Below are 18,452 nucleotides of genomic sequence, written 5' to 3'. Positions count from 1 at the left end.
CTTGTTGGGCCGAAGGGCCTGTTTCCACACTGTAAAGTAATCTAATCTAATCTAATCCTTCCTCACTGTCAACAACTCCTCTGACTTTCGTATTATCCGCAAACTTGCTCACCCAACCTTTTAGCCCCTCCTCCAGGTCATTTATAAAAATGACAAACAGCAATGGTCCCAAAACAGATCCTTGCGGAACACCGCTAGTAACGGCACTCCAAGATGAACCTTTACCATCAACTACTACCCTCTGTCTTTTTCCAGCCAGCCAATTCCTAATCCAAACCTCCAACTCACCCTCAATGCCATACCTCCGTATTTTTTGAAGTAGCCTACCATGGGGAACCTTATCAAACGCCTAGACCCTAACTTTTTCTTATTTTGTAGGCAAGTGCCAGGTGTTGAGTTCTAGATGCAATATGATTGATCAAACTACCAGATTTGAAGCAAAAACACTTTATTCATATACTATAGTTAAAATACTAAAAGAAGAGTTGGAATCATTAACTCCATTGGAAAACTTAACAGAGTAATAGATTATTTAGCTACTAAACAATAACTATTCCAATACAATAACATCCCACAAACATACCCTTGGCAAAAGGCAAATTCAGTATAATAGATTTTGTCTCACATGCATTTCTAGCAGGAGAACCCCCAGCTTTTAGCTGTAACTGACAGAGGAAAAACAGCTTCCACATCCAGCCTCAAGACCCCAGCAGCTGCTACTGAAAAATTGAAACTAAAAATCCTGGTTCTGTGGGAGCTTGACCCCACCCTTTCAGGTTGCTTCTATTGTTCCAACTTTTAAAAAAAATGGTTTACCCTAGTGGTTCTGAGTAGACCTCTCTCTCAAACTTTCTTCATGACAAAAATCCAGGATAAAATACACTTCTTAAAGCCATAATATTGTCATAAAGGGGTAACAATATGAGCAGTGATAGAGGATGGGTTCACTAACAGAAGGCAGAGAATGAGGGATAAGTGGAGTTGGCTAGCTATTGAGAGTGGGCCAGGGATCAATGCTGGAGTCTCAAAAATTTGCAATCTATATCAATGACTTGGATGAAGGCACTGCACAAAGATAGGCAGAAAAGTGAATTATCACGAGGTCACAAAGGGAAAACAGATCGACTAATAGATCAGCCAAACATTAACCATCATGCAGAATATTGTAAAATATATGCTTGGTTACTTTTAAAAAATGTATTCACTCATGGGATGTGGGTGTAACTGGCTAGACAGCATTTATTGTCCATTTCCAGTTGCCCTTGAGAAGATGGTGAGCTGCCTCTTCAACTGCTGCAGTCCATATACTTTAGGTCGACCCACAATGTTGCTAGGGGGCGAATTCCATGGTTTTAGCCCAGCGACAGTAAAGGAATGATGATATGTTTCCAAGTCAGATAGATTAGTGACTTGAAGGGAAACTTGCAGGTGGTGGTGTTTCCATGTGCCTGCTGCCCTTGTTCTTCCAGATGGAAGGAGCTGTGTAAGAAACTTTGACGAATTTCTGCAGTGCATCTTGTAGATAGTATACACTGCTGCTACTCAATGTCGGTAATGGATGGAGTGGATGCTTGTGGATGTGGTGCCATTCATTTGGGTTGCTTTGTCCTGGATGGTGTCAGGCTTCTTGAGTGTTGTTGAAGCTGCACCTATTCGGGCAAGTGGGGTGTATTCCATCACACTCCTGGCTTGTGCCTTGTGGATGGCGGACAGGCTTTGAAGAGTCAGAGGATCAGTTACTTGCCACAATATTCCTAGCCTCTGACCTCCTCTTGTAGCCACTATGTATCGAGTCCAGTTGTGTTTTTGGTCAATGGTAACCCCCAGTGGGGAATTCAGTGATGGTAACACCATTGAATGTCATGGGGATGTGGTTAGCTTGTCTCTAATTGGAGACGGTCATTGCCTAGCATGTGTGTGGCTCAAATGTTACTTGCCATTTGTCAGCTCAAGCCTGGATATTGTCCAGATCTTGTTGCATTTGAACTTGGACTACTTCGGTATCTAAGGTGTTGTGAATGGTGCTGAACATTGTTCACCAATGACTGCACATTCATACTTATGATCTTATAATAGAGAGAAGGTCAATGATGAAGCAGCTGAAGATGGTTGGGCCCAGGGCATTACCCTGAGGAACTTCTGCTGAGATGTCCCGGCCTGGAAATGACTGACCTCCAACAACCACAACCATCTTCCTATATGCCAGGTATGAACGAACAGTAAAAAGAGAAAACCAATATATTATTTAACGGCAGATACAGAGATATGTGGAGATTCTGGTACATGAATCACAAAAATCTGGTATGAATACGCAGCAAGTGATTTGGAAAGCAAATGGAATAAAAGTATAAAGTAGTGAAATGTTAGTGCAGCTGCACAGGGCACTGGTGACACTATGTCTGGAGTACTGTGTAGTTTTGATCTCCTTACTTACGAACAAATAATAATTTAAATAGAAGCAGATCAAAGAAGGTTAACTCAACTGCTTTCTGGGATGGATAGACTGTCTCACAAGGACAGGTTGGTCCTGTATCCATAGAGGGGGCAGAGTGAGAGGGCGGGAGATGAGTCATTTGGAGATGGTCCCAGGACTGTCCAGGACTGTTCTTGGTAGCATTTCAGTGAGCAGAGTTCGTTTTTAATAACTGTACCTGTAAACAAAAGCCGCGGTCAGGGTTGAAATAGTTCTTTGACGTATTGTTTCTATTGGGACCTTGAGATCCCTTCAGATAATCCGATATTTGAATAATTGATATTCAGATATTTGAGGTTCCTCTGTACCAGACAATGACCATCACCAGTAAGTGACACTCTAACCACCACTTGACATTCAACGGTATTATCATCACCAAATCCCTCACTGTCAACATCCTTGGGGTTACCATTGACCAGAAACTCAACTGGACTCACCACATAAATACAGTGGCTACAAGAGCAAGTCAGAGACTAGGGATGCTGTGGCAAGCAACTCACCGTCTGTGTCCAAACATCTATCCACCATTGACAAGGCACAAGTCAGGAGTGTGATGGAATACTCCCCATTTGCCTGGATGAATGCAGTTCCAACAACACTCAAAAAGCTTGATACCAGCCAGGACAAAGCAACCCGCTTGATTGGCACATCTACAAGCATTCAATCCGTCCGCCACCAGCACTCAGTAAAAGCAGTGTGTACTGTCTACAGGATGCACTGCAGAAATTCACCAAAGATCCTTTGATAGCATGTTCCAAACCTACAACCACTTCCATCTAGAAAGGACAAGGGCAGCAGGTACTTGGGAACACCACCTCCTGCAAGTTCCCCTCCAAGCCACTCACCACTCTGACTTGGAAATATACTGCCGTTCCTTCACAGTCGTTGGGTCAAAATCCTGGAATTCCGTCCTTACCGACATTGTGGGTCAAACCACAGCAGATCGACTGCAGCAGTTCAAGAAGGCAGCTCACCACCACCTTCTTAAGGGCAAACAGGGATAGACTATCAATGCTGGCCAGCCAGCGATGCCCAAGTCCCACAAATTAAGAAAAAAAAGAGGAACTTATAATGGGGAAACAAAGAAAGGACCATTTGAGGTCATCTTTCAAGATTCTATAGATTCTGGAATAATTCTATGGATTGGAAGGTAACTAATATAACCCTGCCATATATAGAGAATGGGTTGGCAGACAGAAAACAAAGAGCAAAAATAAATGTATCTTTTTCTTAGTGGCAGACAGTGACTAGTGGGGTACCACAGGGATCCCAACTATATTAATGATTTAGATGAGGGGACAAAATGTAATATCTCAAAGCTTGCAGACAACTCAAAGCCTCGGGACAATGAGCTATGAGGAAGTTTGGCTTATAGATGACAAGTAAACCTAGTGCAATACAAGTACAAGGAAATGACCAGCTCCAACAAGGGAAAATGTAATAATTTCCTCATGATAACGAACAACACCATCACTGAATTCACATGATCAACATCCTAGGAATTACTACTGATCAATAATGGAAATTGGGCAACAATATAGATGCTGTGGATATGAGGAGAGAGATTGGGAATTCTGTGGAGAATAACTCATCTCTTGCTTTCCAGAGCCTGCCCATTATCTACAAGTCACAAATTAGAAGTCTGATAGAATACTATTACCTTGCCTGAATGAGTACAACTCCAACAACACTCAAGAAGCTCAACATTTAGGGCAAAGTAGTTTGTTAGTTCAACACCCTGTCCACCAAACATTCATATCCTTCACACCAACATACCCATCTACAAGATGCACTGCAGTAACTTGCAATGCTTCTTTTGACAGCATGTTCCAAACCTAATACTTCTATCTACTTCTAACTTCAAGGACAAAAGGAATAAAAGGCATTGGAACACCACCGTTTGCAAGTTACCCTCCAAGCCACGCATCATCTTGACTTGATACTATATTGCTATGTTCTTTCACTGTTGCTGGGCAAAATCCTAGAACTCCCTTCTAGTACTGTGGGTGTATCTACACCAGATAAGAGTGCAGTGGTTCAAGACATTGTCTCATGACTCCTTTCTCAAGGGTACTGAGAGATAGGCAAGAAATGCTGGCTTAGACAGCAATGCACAAATCCAATAAAAGGTTAAAAGGTATCCCACTTTAGATTCAATTGCCAAATGTTTGCTAATTCATAAGGGATATGGACAGATTGAATTAGCAAACATTTGGCAATTGAATCTAAAGTGGGATAACTTTTAACCTTTTATTGGATTTGTGCATTGCTGTCTAAGCCAGCATTTCTTGCCTATCTCTCAGTACCCTTGAGAAAGGAGTCATGAGACAATGTCTTGAACCACTGCACTCTATCTGGTGTAGATACTTGAAGGGAGTTCTAGGATTTTGCCCAGCAACAGTGAAAGAACGTAGCAATATAGTATCAAGTCAAGATGATGTGTGGCTTGGAGGGTAACTTGCAAATGGTGGTGTTCCAATGCCTTTTCTTCCTTTTGTCCTTGAAGTAATTTACTTTCCTACTGCTGGGATGTTGTCAATAAACTGCACTACAGCACATGTGGATCCTTTATCAAGGTAATTAATGTAGATTGTAAATAGTTGAGACCCCAGCACCAATCCTTATGGCATCCCACTAGTTACAGTTGAAAATTACTGACTTTTCTCAACTTTTTTTTTGCTAGTTTGCTAATCCTCTCATGCTAAAAGAATTCCGAGCAATGACCAAATCCCACAAAACAACCTTGTATGTAACATTTATAGAAGAGGTGAAATTGAGACAGTAAAACTGCAAGAAAGGAACATGTTCTTATCAGGAATCAGGGTGGGAAGAAGCTGAGAGAATGTTATCTGCAGGAATCCATGAGATTATTGTAGATAGTTGTTAACAGCCCATCCCTCGGTAAAGATAGATAATTAGCAGGAGGGAATAGAAATGCAGAGATGGACCATATGAAGGTAAAAGTGAGGTGGAAAATGAAACAAAGTCGATGAAATTTGGCAGCCTGGAACAAAAATCTAGAAGCAAAACCAATACCGCCAATGAACCAGAAACAAAAAAAAAAATGAAAGAGGAAAAATGTCTCACAAACTCCAGGAAAAGGAAGGCAAAGGAGGTTTTCATCAGAACACTATTTGGAGAATGTTAAAAGGAGAAATTGTTTTGTGGAACATTTACCAGTACTGATGACAAGTCACTGATCTGAAATGTTAACTCACTTTCTCTCTCCATAGATGCTGCCTTACTTGCTGAGTATTTTCAGTAACTTCTAGCATTTACAGCTTTTGCCTTTGCTGATGTCCAATGACTTGTTTTACTCACCTTTGGGCTGTATGATGATCATCTGCTTTAAATACATAAAACAGTGTACTCTTATGAAGCATCTGGAAAATCACTTTGGGTTCTGAGAGATCATCCTGGACTTCAGAAACTGTGAAGCCCAGCAATGGTTGACTCTCTAATGCAGCCACATCCTGTTTTTAAAAAAATAGACATTGGAGATAATTTTGAGAGAAGCTTCAAATAGGTAAGGCATATTAAATAAAATTATATCACGAGATTACTTAATGCAATTTATTTAAAGTTTTGGCTTTGTGGGCCGTATTGGTCCTTGCTCACAGTGACAGGGGCTACAAAGAACATTTACAGAGTCACAGAAATCTTACTGTGCAAGAGGCCATTCAGCCCATCAAACCTGTATCAATTCTTCAAATGAGCAATAGTACCAACTGCCAATCTCCTGCCTTTTCCCCAGAACCTTTTACATTATTTTTATTCAAATAATCTAATGCCCTCTTGAATGTCTCAATTGAAAATGCCTCCATCACATTTCTAGTCAATGCATTCTATAACCTAACCGCTTGCTGTGTGGAATGCTTTTTTCTCATATCACCCTTGCTTCTTTCACAAATCACTTCAAATCTATGCTCTCATTCTTTTTTTTGCAAACAGGAACAGTTTCTCACTATCTACTGTATCAAGGTTTTGAATATTCCTATCAGATCTCCTCAGCCTTTTCTTTCCAAGAAGAAAAGTCCTGACTTTTTAAATCTATCCTCATAACTGAAATTTCTCTTCTTTGGAATCATTTCTGAACATCACTTCTACATTCTTCAATGTATTCATATTGTTCCGATAATGTGGTGTGCAGAAATGTATACAATGCTTCAACTGAGGTCAAACAAGTGTCTTATGTAAGTTCATTTTGGAGTTCTTCTCAACAGTTTACAAAGCTCCCAAGTCTCCATTCAAATCCATCCAGTAATTTTCATGTTACAGGCTGTTAAAACCAATAAACAATTTCAAATTATTCACTAATAAATCAATGTCTCTTTCTAAAGCTCCATATCCATAAAATTCATTAAGGAAAATAAGCAATAAAACAATCTGAATATAAAGGATAACTGTATGGCCTGTACTTTAAAGGCTACAATGGCAGGGATCAGGAACCACAAAGTTGGATACTTAAAACTGCAGTAGCTATTGTGTTTCCCATAGTTTTAGTGCATTTCAAATGTCACAGATAAGTGAATTAAACACTTGTCTTTCCAGTGAGAAATATTTGAGGGGAAAGGAAAAAAATGCATGCCACACAAACAGGCTAAGATTGTTCCCAACACAACTGTAGAGGTTGATAGACACAATACAATGAATATTGTAATAAACTGGCATAAATAGCCTATTAGGTCCTAAAAAAAACATGTTGAGTTTTGTAAAATAATCATGACAACTTAAACATAGAAAGAAACAGGGTATAAAATAATATCTTAGTATGAAATGGTGTTGTGTTAATGTGGAAACTAATAATATCACCCATTGCACTCTAAACATTTTTTACTTCTCATCAGTTAGCTGTGGTACAGTCATAGACATTTAATTGACAAATATTTATCTGTATAATAATTGGACAGGCTCTTACCTCACTGGCAGCATAAGTATATAACACCTTATCCTGAATGACAAACCAGAGTCGTTTCCATGGTTTCTTAATACCTTTTGACCTATAAAGGTAGCCACTCATCGATGATGCTCCTGTATTAGCAGATACCTGAAATAAACAGTGGAGTACTATATACTTTAAAGTAAAGTTTTGGATAACTCCCTGTGTCTCTCTTACTTTGAGGAGAAAGTGAAATTGAACAAAGTGAGAAGTACACGGCACGTCCCACAGCATCTTTGCTAGAACTAGAAATAGAAAGATCAGTAAACCTGTCAACAAACCAGAAGTGATCAAAGTAAGAGAGAGCTGAAAATGTGTTGCTGGAGAAGCGCATGATACCTGAAATAAACAGTGGAGTACTATATACTTTAAAGTAAAGTTTTGGATAACTCCCTGTGTCTCTCTTACTTTGAGGAGAAAGTGAGGTCTGCAGATGCTGGAGATCAGAGCTGAAAATGTGTTGCTGGAGAAGCGCAGCAGGTCAGGCAGCATCCAAGGAACAGGAAAATCGGCTTGAAACTGAAGGAGGGCTTATGCCCGAAATGTCGATTCTCCTGTTCCCTGGATGCTGCCTGACCTGCTGCGCTTCTCCAGCATCACATTTTCAGCTCTCTCTTACTTTGATCATTTCTGGTTTGTTGACAGGTTTACTGATCTTTCTATTTCTAGTTCTAGCAAAGATGCTGTGGGACGTGCCGTCTACTTCTCACTTTGTTCAATTTCACTTTCTCCACTCCTGACTGCAAACTATTAATAGCAGCAAAATTCATAATTCTCGACTAGTTAGAATAATCCTGCAACTTGTAACAAAGTTGATTGTAAGTAGTTCAATGATGGAAAGGTCAAGGAAGAGTTCCTCTGTCACCTGTAGATAAAGCCCTATAGTTAGGAAACTGCAATAAAGGCAGCTTCCTAAACAACATGCAGAGAAATGAAATTCAGGAATTGATTCTGTCGCTGAAAAACAGAGCTATGGTTAACTTCAATTGAATACTTCTCTGCAAAGTTTTCACCCAACAGGGTAAGTTGCCTTAAACATACAAGATGGAGTAGGAGTCAGTCATTTGTTTCCTAAAGCCTGCTGTTCTAACTGTAACCTCAACTACACATTCCTGCCTATCCCTGAAAATGTTTCATCTACTTGTTTACCAAAAATCTATACACCTCTGACTTAAAAATGTTCAAAGAATTTGCCTCCATCATCTTTTCGGGAAGAGGGTTTCAAAGACTCATGATCCTCTTGACAGCAATCATTTTTCATCTGTTTTAAATGAATGACCCTTTACTTTTAAACAGTGATCCTTGGTTCTTGATTCTCCCTGAAGAGGAGACTTCTTTTCCAAATCCATCTTGTTAAGATGCCTCAAAATCTTAAACAAAAACAGAAGTTGCTGGAGAAACTCAGCAGATCTGACATCATCTACAACCCTAAAGATCTTACAGGTTTCAATATAGTTATCTCTCAAATGTTCTAAATGCTAGTGGATACAAGCTTGGCCTGTCCAATCTTTTGGCATAAGACACTCCTCACCAATTCTAGGTATTTGCTTAGAAAACCTCTAAACTGTTTTCAACACATTTTTTCCTTTTTTAAATAAAAAGGAGACCAATACTGTGCTCAGTAGTCCAGATGTGGTCTCACCAATGCCCTGTATAAGTGAAGCATAACCTCCCTAATTTTATTCTTAATTTGCTCCTTACCCTAAACAAAACAAACAAACATTCTTTTAGCTAATCTTTTGTGATTCATGCATTAGAACACCCAGATCCTCTACATCTCAGAAATTTGCAATCTCTCATCTGTAAATAATGTTTTTATTCTTCCTGCCAAAATAGTTAGTTTCACTTTTTCATTACACACCATTTGCCAAATCTTTGCCTATTCACAAACCATATCTTTTTGTCGCCTCTTAATGTCCTCTTCACAACACATTATCCTACCTGCCTACCTTCAATTCCTTAATTCAAATCATTTATATAAATCGTAAAGAGTCAAAGCTCCAGTACTGATCTCTGTGACATGCTAACTGTTAGATCAGGCCAAAAAAAAGACTTGTTTATTCTTCCACTGTTTCCATGAAGATTAATACTTTCAAAGTTAACTTGGGATAACAAACCATTTTTTGACAGTGGCATGCAGGGAGGGATGGAAAATCAGCATAACTGCAGAATAGTGAAGAGACAATACACCTAAGTTCCACTCTATTGACCTCAATTTTGCCTTTGGATCAGAAGGTTTATAGACTTTTAAGGTCAGATCTAGAACTTCTAAACAATCTAAAATTAAATACCCAAACAGCACTGACATCTTGCTGCACTCTCAGAATGGACATTTACATGAATCATGTGAAGGTTAAGGATATTATGGCACTATTGGAAGAAATGTAACATGGCATTCCTCATTCATCAATGCTGATGGCTATCATCAGTAGTTAAATTAATTCCTGTTTATGGAGTTGTGCTACATGTACTGCTTCCAATGCGATGTCATCAAAACCAGTACTAGTTTTAAACACGCATGCTGATAGCATCCCGGTCAAATCCACTAGCACCTTTCTCAACTACTCCATACTTATTAAATTGCCTGACAGCATATCTGACACAGACAATAGATGAGCAGAAATTTCCTCTAATTAAATACTGGAAAGACTGAAGTCATTATCCTTGGTGCCTGGCACAAATTCTACTGCCTGGCTTCTGAATAGTTACAGCACAGAAAGAGGTCATTTGCATTGGCTTGCTCAAACAGCAATTCAGAGGTCACACTCCCCTTTTTCCTGTAACCCAAAATTATTAATGTTTTCAAATTTTCAAGTTCCTTTTTAAAGCTATATTTGAAACTGCCTCCACAAAGCACATAGGCAGTGAATTTGAGATCACAGACATTCACACACAAAAACGTTTTCATATTGCTCTGTTCATTCTTTGATTTCTCTCTATCTACTCCGTCCAGACTCATCATGGTTTTCATCTGTCAAATCTCCTTTCAACCTTCTCCAGTAAAAGGTAGCAGCTCCAGCTTTTCCAGTATATCCTCAAACTGGTCTTTCACCCTGGAACTATTTGGATGAATCTTTCCTGTGCCATCTCTAAAGTCTTCATACTGTTTCTAAACTGTAGTGGTCAGAACTGGATACAATAGTCACCTTTGTAGCACTTTCTTAGTAAAGATAGTTGCAAAGAAGTCATATAGTCATAATTTAAAGGTGATTGGAGTAAGATATAGTGGAGATGTCAGAGGTAGATTCTTTATGCAATGAGTGGTGGATGTGTGGAGTGCACTGACAGTAGTGGTAGTAGAGTCAGAGGTATTAGGGACATTTAAATAACTGCTGGACAAGCGCATGGATGACAGTAAATTGAGGGGTGTGTAGGTTAGGTTGATCTTAGATTAAGATAAATGCTCGCCACAACATCGTGGACCAAAGGGCCTGTACTGTTCTGTACTGTTTTATGTTCGATGTTCTACCTCAGCTATGCTCTTCGTCTTCGTGCATAAATCCCATTTTTTGTTTTTAATTGCCTCTTCTTGCGACATTCCTATGTGTTTTTACAAGACTTTTGGATTCTCTTTATATCGGACATCTGTCACACACTTCTTTTCTGTTTTATCTTGCCATCTATCACTTTAGTCATCCAGGGCCATCATGAAGATTGCCCCTTTCCATCTTCAGAACATTATTTGAATCTGCCTTACTCAGCTCACCTTCTGCTGAAACCCTCATCTATTCTTTTGATACTTCTAACTAGACTACTGCAGTATATTCCTGAGATTAGACACAATCATCCTGGCTGACTTCCACCTTGTACCCTGCAACTGAAAGTCATTCAACATGATGCTGCCCATGCTCACTGACTCCAAGTAAAGCATGTATCCATTTTAAAACTTCTCATCTTTCAACTTCTTCAAGTCCCTTATAGCCTTTCTACCCTTCTTCTAGTTCAATAATTCTGAGGTATTGATGTTCATCTAATTGTACCCTTTTGAACATCTCCAATTTTACTTGCTTCACCATCAGTAAGTGACGAGATCCTAAGCTCTGGAAAATCCCCATAAATCTTTCTGCCTCTACACTAATTTTCCTCAATTTTTGCCACTTTTTCTCAATGCTTTATGCCGTTTATGTTAAGATTGCTCCTTTACATGCCTGTGGCCTCAGGAGTTTTGTTATCTTAAAAGGCACAATATAAATGTAAGTTGTCTACAATAGCAATTTCTTTCTACTCAAAAAAATGCTAAATAAATAGTTTCTGTTATAGTAGTTGATTTGTTTTAAAGACAAATATCAGGGAAACAATAAAAGAGAAGTTAAACATAATACCAACTTAAACAAAATAGTAACTGCATTTTTGGACTTCATCTGTTCCTCACTCAAATCCAAAAATCAAATCGGGTGGGGTAACATGTTGCTGCTTTGGTGCCCTAATTTTCGGGAAACAAAGTAGCAGTTTGACCTTGCTTTCAGTGAAATACAAGAAGAAATACTTAGATTTGTACATCCACCAAGAACACGTCACTAGTGGCATCAAAAGGGTAGTTCCAGGAGGTGAAAAAGATGCAAATACCATTTGACAATTAATAAACAGATTTTAAGAATTGCAATAAAACCTAGCACTGAGTCCAGAAGAGCTTGAAATCCATGAGAAAAGTAGATTTCAATTTTCATTACAATATCCCAACAATTTATTTATAAAGACCATGCAATATTTGGAGGGTGGAGTGTATAATGTAGTGTTCCAAAGTCAACATGTTCTTGCTATTGGTAGTAGAAATGTGGTACAACATTTTCAACCTATAATCATTTATGCATAATCATCAATGAGTTCATTTCTTGTCAATACATCGGGTATTGGTGGAAAGCATAAGCACTTTGGATAAATGATAGTCTGTCATTTTTTCGGTATTCTACCAATTGAAAACAGCCAACTGTCTGTAAGTTTTTCTGAAGTTAGTAAAACCCTTAACAGCAAATTAATACCCCCTCCATATACCTAAGTATACATATCATGAGCATGCAACTATGGAAAGTCACTTTCTTAGAGTCATAGAGATGTACAGCACAGAAATGGACCCTTCAGTACAATTTGTCCATGCTGACCAGACATCCTAAATTAATCTAGTCCCATCTGCCAGCACTTAGCCCACATTCTGTGAAACCCTTCCGATTCATATAATCATCCAGCTGCCTTTTAAATGTTATAATTGTACCAGCTACCACCACTTCCTCTGGCAGCTCTTCCTTAATAGGCAAGACAGTACCAAAGGCTACAAGAGCATTTAATATTCAAGTTGTATCTTTTATTTGTTGTGACTAGAACAGTCAGATGAATATCAGTTAAAGCTGTTTGCCCCACTTACTTCTTTCAGTGCTGCTGGAATTTTCTTGTGCTTCCGTCCTGAAGAATGCTGAATGCTGTGAAAAACTGAGGTAAGGGCACTTGACGATTTGTGAGTTGGAGACAGCATCTTTGGATCAGGTGACTGTACTTCTAATTAACAGTAAGTGAATAGGTTTATGTTAAAATTAATATTAAAATCCAATGTAAGATTTAAAAAAAAACCAATTTAAACTCTTGCAGTATCTAATTGGTTTCTACAGTTGTATTTGGAGTTGGAGGAGGGATGGGAGAAGGTAGAGCTGCATCATCATTTGGATTCTGGAGAATTTCCAGAAAATTGAAAAATTACCAATATGACACCCCTATTCAAAAAGAGGGGGAGGTAAAAAGCAGGTAACTGTAGGCCAATTTACCTAATGTGTACTGTTGGAAGAGAATGGGAATCAGTTAAGAAAGTAATAGCAGATCATTTTGAAAATTATAATCCAATTAAGCAGAATCAGCATGGCTTCATGAAAGGGTAATTGTGTCTGACTAATTTATTAGTTTTTTGAGGGAATCTCAATAGAATGGATAGAAAGGAATCGGAAGATGTATTGTATTTGGACTTCCAGAAGGTGTTCTCAAGGTCCCTCACAAAAGGTTGCAGATAGTACATTAATGTAGATAGAGAATTGGCTAGTGAGCAGGAAACGGCGAGTGGGGATAGAGGTTCCTTTTCAGGTTAGTGACCCATAATGTGGGAAAATATGAAGTTGTTCATTTTTGGAGAGAACAAAAGAACAGCACATTATTTAAAATAGTTTAGAGAAAAACTACAAAGCTGTCAACACAAAAAGGATGTGGAAGTACTTGTGCACGAAACATAAAGTTAGCACACAGGTGCAGCAGAAAATCAGGAATGCTAATGAAATCTTGGCCCTTATTTCAAAGGGATTGGACTATAAAAGAGTAGGGAAGTCTTACTGCAACAGCACAAGGTGCTAGTGAGACCACATCTTTCGTACTGAGAGAAGATTTTGTCCTATATCATTTCATTGAGGCAGTCCAGAGAAAGTTTCTGGTAAGGAAGATCCCTGGTCAGGTTAAAATCAACTAGGAGAAAGTGAGGACTGCAGATACTGGAGATCAGAGTCGAGAACCTGGTGCTAGAAAAGCATAGGTCATGTAGCCTCCGAGGAGCAGGAGAACCGACATTGCAGGCGTAAGCCCTTCATCAGGAATTAGGCTTGTGAGCCGAAGGGGTGGAGAGATAAATGGGAGGGGGTGGGGCTGGTGGTCGGGTAGGACAGGTCTTGAGGCGGTGCCAAGTTGGAAGGTTGGAACTGGGATAAGGTGAGGGGAGGGGAAATGAGGAAACTGGTGAAGTCCACATTGATGCTATATGGTTGGAGGTCCCAAAGTGAAGATGAGGTGTTCCTCCTCCAGGCATCAGGTGGTAAGGGAGTGGTGATAGAGGCCCAGGACCTGCATGACCTTGGCAGAGTGGGAGGGGGAGTTGAAGTGTTCGGCCACAGGACGGTGGGGTTGGTGCAGGTGTCCTGGACGTGTTCTCTGAAGAGCTCTGCAAGTAGGCGTCCTGTCTCCCCAATGTAGAGGACACCATATCGTGAGCAACAGATTCGGTAAATGACATGTGTGGAAGTGCAGATAAAACTCTCATGGATGTGGAAGACTCCTTCAGGGCCTTGGACGGAGATGGAGGGGAAGGTGTGGGCGCAGGTTTTGCAATTCCTGCAGTGGCAAGGGAAGGTGCCGGGAGGGGAGGCTTGGTTGGTGGGAGGCGTGGACCTGACAACAGGGGCATGGAGGGAATGGTCTTTACAGAAAGTGGATAGGGGTCGGGAGGGAAATATATCTCTGGTGGTGAGGTCTGTTTGTAGTTGGCAGAAACAGCGGAGGTTGATGCGATGCATACGGAGGTTGGTGAGATGTAAGGTGAGGATTGCGGGGTTCTGCCTTTGTGCAGTTGGAGGGGTGTGGTTTGAGGGCGGAGGAACCCCCCTAGTCCTCGCCTTCCACCCCACCAACCTCCGTTATACATTGCATCATCCTCCACCATTTCCTCCATCTACAAACAGACCCCACCACCAGAGATATATTTCCCTGCCACCCCGTCTGCTTTCCGTAAAGACCATTCCCTCCGTGACTCTCTTGTGAGGTCCACGCCCCACATCAACCCACCGCCCCTCCTGGCGCCTTCCCCTGCCACCATAGGAACTGCAAAACCTGAGCCCACACCACCCCTCTCCCCTCCTTCCACGGCCCCGAAGGAGCCTTCCACATCCAGAGTTTTACCTGCACTTCCACACGTCACTTACTGTATCCATTGCTCCCAATGGGGTCTTCTCTACATTGGGGAGACAGGATGCCTACTTGCAGAATGCCTCAGAGAACATATCTTGGACACCCCCACCGCTCCAAGGCCGAACACTTCACCCCCCCCTCCCACTCCATCAAGGATATGCAGGTCCTGGGCCTTCTCCATCACCACACCCGAACCACTCAACACCTGGAGGAAGAATGCCTCATCTTCTGCCTTGGGACCTTCCAATCACACAGCATCAATGTGGATTTCACCAGTTTCCTCCACCAGTGACTTGTCCATTTTCCTTCTCACCTATCTGCTCCACCCTCCTCTCTGAACTTTCACCATTACGCCCACCTCTATTTATTTATCGCACTCTCAACTACCTTCCTCCAGCCCCACCCCCCCAACCCTATTTATCTCTCCATCCTCCACCTCCCCTCCCCCCCGGCTCATAAGCCTCATTCCTGATTAAGACCTCGTGCCTGAAACACGATTCTTCTGCTCCTCGGATGCTGCCTGACCTGCTTTTCCAGCACCACACTCTTGATTCAGATCCCTGGTAAGGAGGAATTGTTTCATGAGCAAAAGCTAAACAGGTTGGGACTCCACTCATTGGAGTTTAGAAGAATGAGAGATGATCTCCTTGAAACATACTGAATTCTTAAAGGGCTTGACAGGTTAAATTCTGAAAGGATGTTTCCCCTCATGGGAGAGTCTAGGACTAGAGAGCATAGTCTCAGATAAAGGGGCACCAATTTAAGGCTGAACTGGGGGTTGAATGTGTTTGGACTTCTTTGCCACAATGAGCAGCAGGGAGAGTCCTTGTACATATTTAACACTGAGTTAGGTAAATTCTTGACCAGCAGGAGAAATCAAAGGTTATGAGGGAAATGCAGTAAAGTGAATATTAGCAATGTTGGATAGCCATGATCCTGTTAAATAGCAGACCAGACTTGAGCAGACGAATAGCCTATTCCTATTCAGAATGGTTTTATTTGAAAATGATTTGTGCTCTCTCAATAGGTCATTGGTTGATCACAGCATGTCGGCAGGTAGTGTACTGAGCCAAAGAGTCCAGGAATGTCACAGATTCCTGGTTCTGTGCTGAACTCAGTTGACTAGGAGACGATTAAAAAAAAACACAAAGGACTTCCTTGTTTTAAAAAAAACCCTCCACTTTTCCTACTGGAAAACACATTTTTGTGAGCATGTAGTTTGTAGGTGAAGATAGAGTGGAGTTCAATTGGAACGTTCCCATGGTCAAATAGTTGACTAGAAATTTATCTCAGCTAAAATACCAAGAATACCAATTGAAACACATACCAGAATGTTGCTTTGATGTTCTCTTCCCTTTTGAAATTAAAAGTTTTGAGAAAAGAATACTGCTAGGATTTCCTGAATGTATCAGAAAGTTTTGACACCACGATAAATTGCTTTGGACAATCAAAACAACACTTTCAAACTACATAGGAGGAGGATAAGCTTTCATGATGAAAACATTAAAAGCACCTCCAAAAAATGTGAAATCTTCTTTAAAAACACTTCAAATAAATATTTCTCAAATTTCTTCAACAAAGAAAATCAATCCAAAAGTATTAAGTATCCACATGGGGAACAGAGTTAAGCTTTCCCAGATTCTCTTAAGGATGAATATATGAGTAGTATAACATTGTATCAGCTGTTTAAGATTACACACTTTCTACTCTACCTTGATAATTCATGTATATTGCAGCAACCCACAGAAATGACAATTACTTGTATTTATTTAATGGCATTGATGTAAACATATCAGGTTATGCAGTGGTTTGACCAGCAATGGTAAAAGGTGGTTTTAAAACTAAATTTGAGGTTGCCAAATGCAAAGAAAAATAGCAAGGGTCTGTTTCTGCATACAGTAAGACACAGAGACAACATATATCTTTGGGCCGATTGGTGGCATGCAGTATTTGTACCACATACAAATGATCGGCAATGATCATCTTCAACAAGAGTATCTTTTAGAGTAGATTAGATTAGATTCCCTACAGCATGGAAATAGCCTTTTTAGCCCAAGCAGTCCACACCAACTCACCTGACCTGCACATCTTTGAACTGTGGGAGGAAACCGGAGCACCTGGAGAAACCCACGCAGACAAAAGGAGAATGTGCAAACTCCACACAGACACGCCCATGGCAGGAATCAAACCCAGTCCCTGGCACTATGAGGCAGCAGTTTTGACTACATTTCTTGATACCTAATGGCATAAACATCACCAATTCCTCCATCAAGAACACTCTGAGTTTATGAACAGAACCCTAACTGAACCAGATATAGTAATATTCTACGACATTGTCTTGGTGCTCCAAAGCTGCCAACACCCATGATCTGTGAGAACTGGGGTGGGCGGGAAGGAGAATGTTTTGACAGCAAAAAGAAACATGCTTGTGAAAGTAAATGAGACATGGAACCCAGGCTTGGGAAAGCTGGAAGATATGAAAACGAATGAAGAAATGAGAAACTTGTGAGGGGAGAAGGGAGGAAAGCTTTAGATTTTTGAAGTAAAGAGCATAGGACAAGACAATTTTCAGGATTCAAAAGCAGGTAGTTAGGACACACTCACAAGTAAAAAACTGTATCCTTTAAAGGGACCTCACTATTGTTCATACATGGTCACAACGCCACGCAGCCACTGCTGCACTGGAGTTCATGATCCCAACACTTTGGCTGTCAACCCTACTAGGGGTCACAACACACTTTTTGGGAAGACCTGACATTGAAGAACTAGAGCAGGTGCACAGGAGAACCGCCAACTGCAATTTTCCCTCCATGTCTCTCATCACTCTAACTTGGAAATACAAAACCTCTTCACAATCCTAGAATTTCCTTTCCAACAACTAACTGTACTGACTGCAGCAATTCAAGGGCAATTAGGAATAAATTAGGAATAATAAGGGGCGGCACAGTGGCTCAGTGGTTAGCACTGCTGCCTTACAGCACCAGGGTCCCAGGTTCGATTCCAGCCCCAGGTAACTGTCTGTGGGGAGTTTGCACATTCTCCCCGTGTCTGTGTGTTTCCTCCGGGTGCCCCAGTTTCCTCCCACAATCCAAAGATGTGCAGGTCAGGTGAATTGGCCATGCTGAATTGCCCATAGGTGTTAGGTGCATTAGTCAGAGGGAAATGGGTCGGTGTGGACTGGTTGGGCCGAAGGGCCCGTTTCCACACTGTAGGGAATCTAAAAAAAACTGGCATTACCTGCAAAGCCCACATCCTCAATGAATTAATTTTAAAATTTTGGATTTAGGGCAAAAGGTCTATAGAGGTTGGCAATAATAGTGAAGGGTATAAGATGCAGGATCCACAAAACTTGAGAGTCTACCAACTGAAGCACATCAGATGGCATGCAAGGCT

General features: G+C 40.7%; 1 protein-coding gene across 4 annotated transcripts in view; it reads right to left on the bottom strand.

The window, feature by feature from the left end:
- The window catches only part of fgd6 (FYVE, RhoGEF and PH domain containing 6), a 140,813-nt gene that overhangs the window by 5,153 nt on the left and 117,208 nt on the right, over positions 1 to 18,452 (bottom strand). For 3 of the 4 annotated variants that reach the window (XR_006315036.1, XM_043713308.1, XM_043713310.1), the window contains 3 exons: positions 12,772 to 12,902; positions 7,392 to 7,520; positions 5,795 to 5,946 (listed from right to left, as the gene is read on the bottom strand). Coding sequence is in view for 3 of the 4 variants with exons in the window: in XM_043713308.1 (XP_043569243.1) it covers positions 5,795 to 5,946; positions 7,392 to 7,520; positions 12,772 to 12,902 (412 nt within the window). In the remaining variant the exon portion in view is untranslated. Of the gene's footprint in view, positions 1 to 1,825; positions 2,652 to 5,794; positions 5,947 to 7,391; positions 7,521 to 12,771; positions 12,903 to 18,452 lie in introns of those variants that run through there. The other variant, XM_043713309.1, reaches the window with a different exon arrangement.

This window comes from Chiloscyllium plagiosum, chromosome 23, assembly GCF_004010195.1.
Source record: "Chiloscyllium plagiosum isolate BGI_BamShark_2017 chromosome 23, ASM401019v2, whole genome shotgun sequence".
Classification (NCBI taxonomy): Eukaryota; Metazoa; Chordata; class Chondrichthyes; order Orectolobiformes; family Hemiscylliidae; genus Chiloscyllium; species Chiloscyllium plagiosum.
Note: the sequence above shows the minus strand (reverse complement) of the source record. Positions and strands in the feature narration are given on the sequence as shown.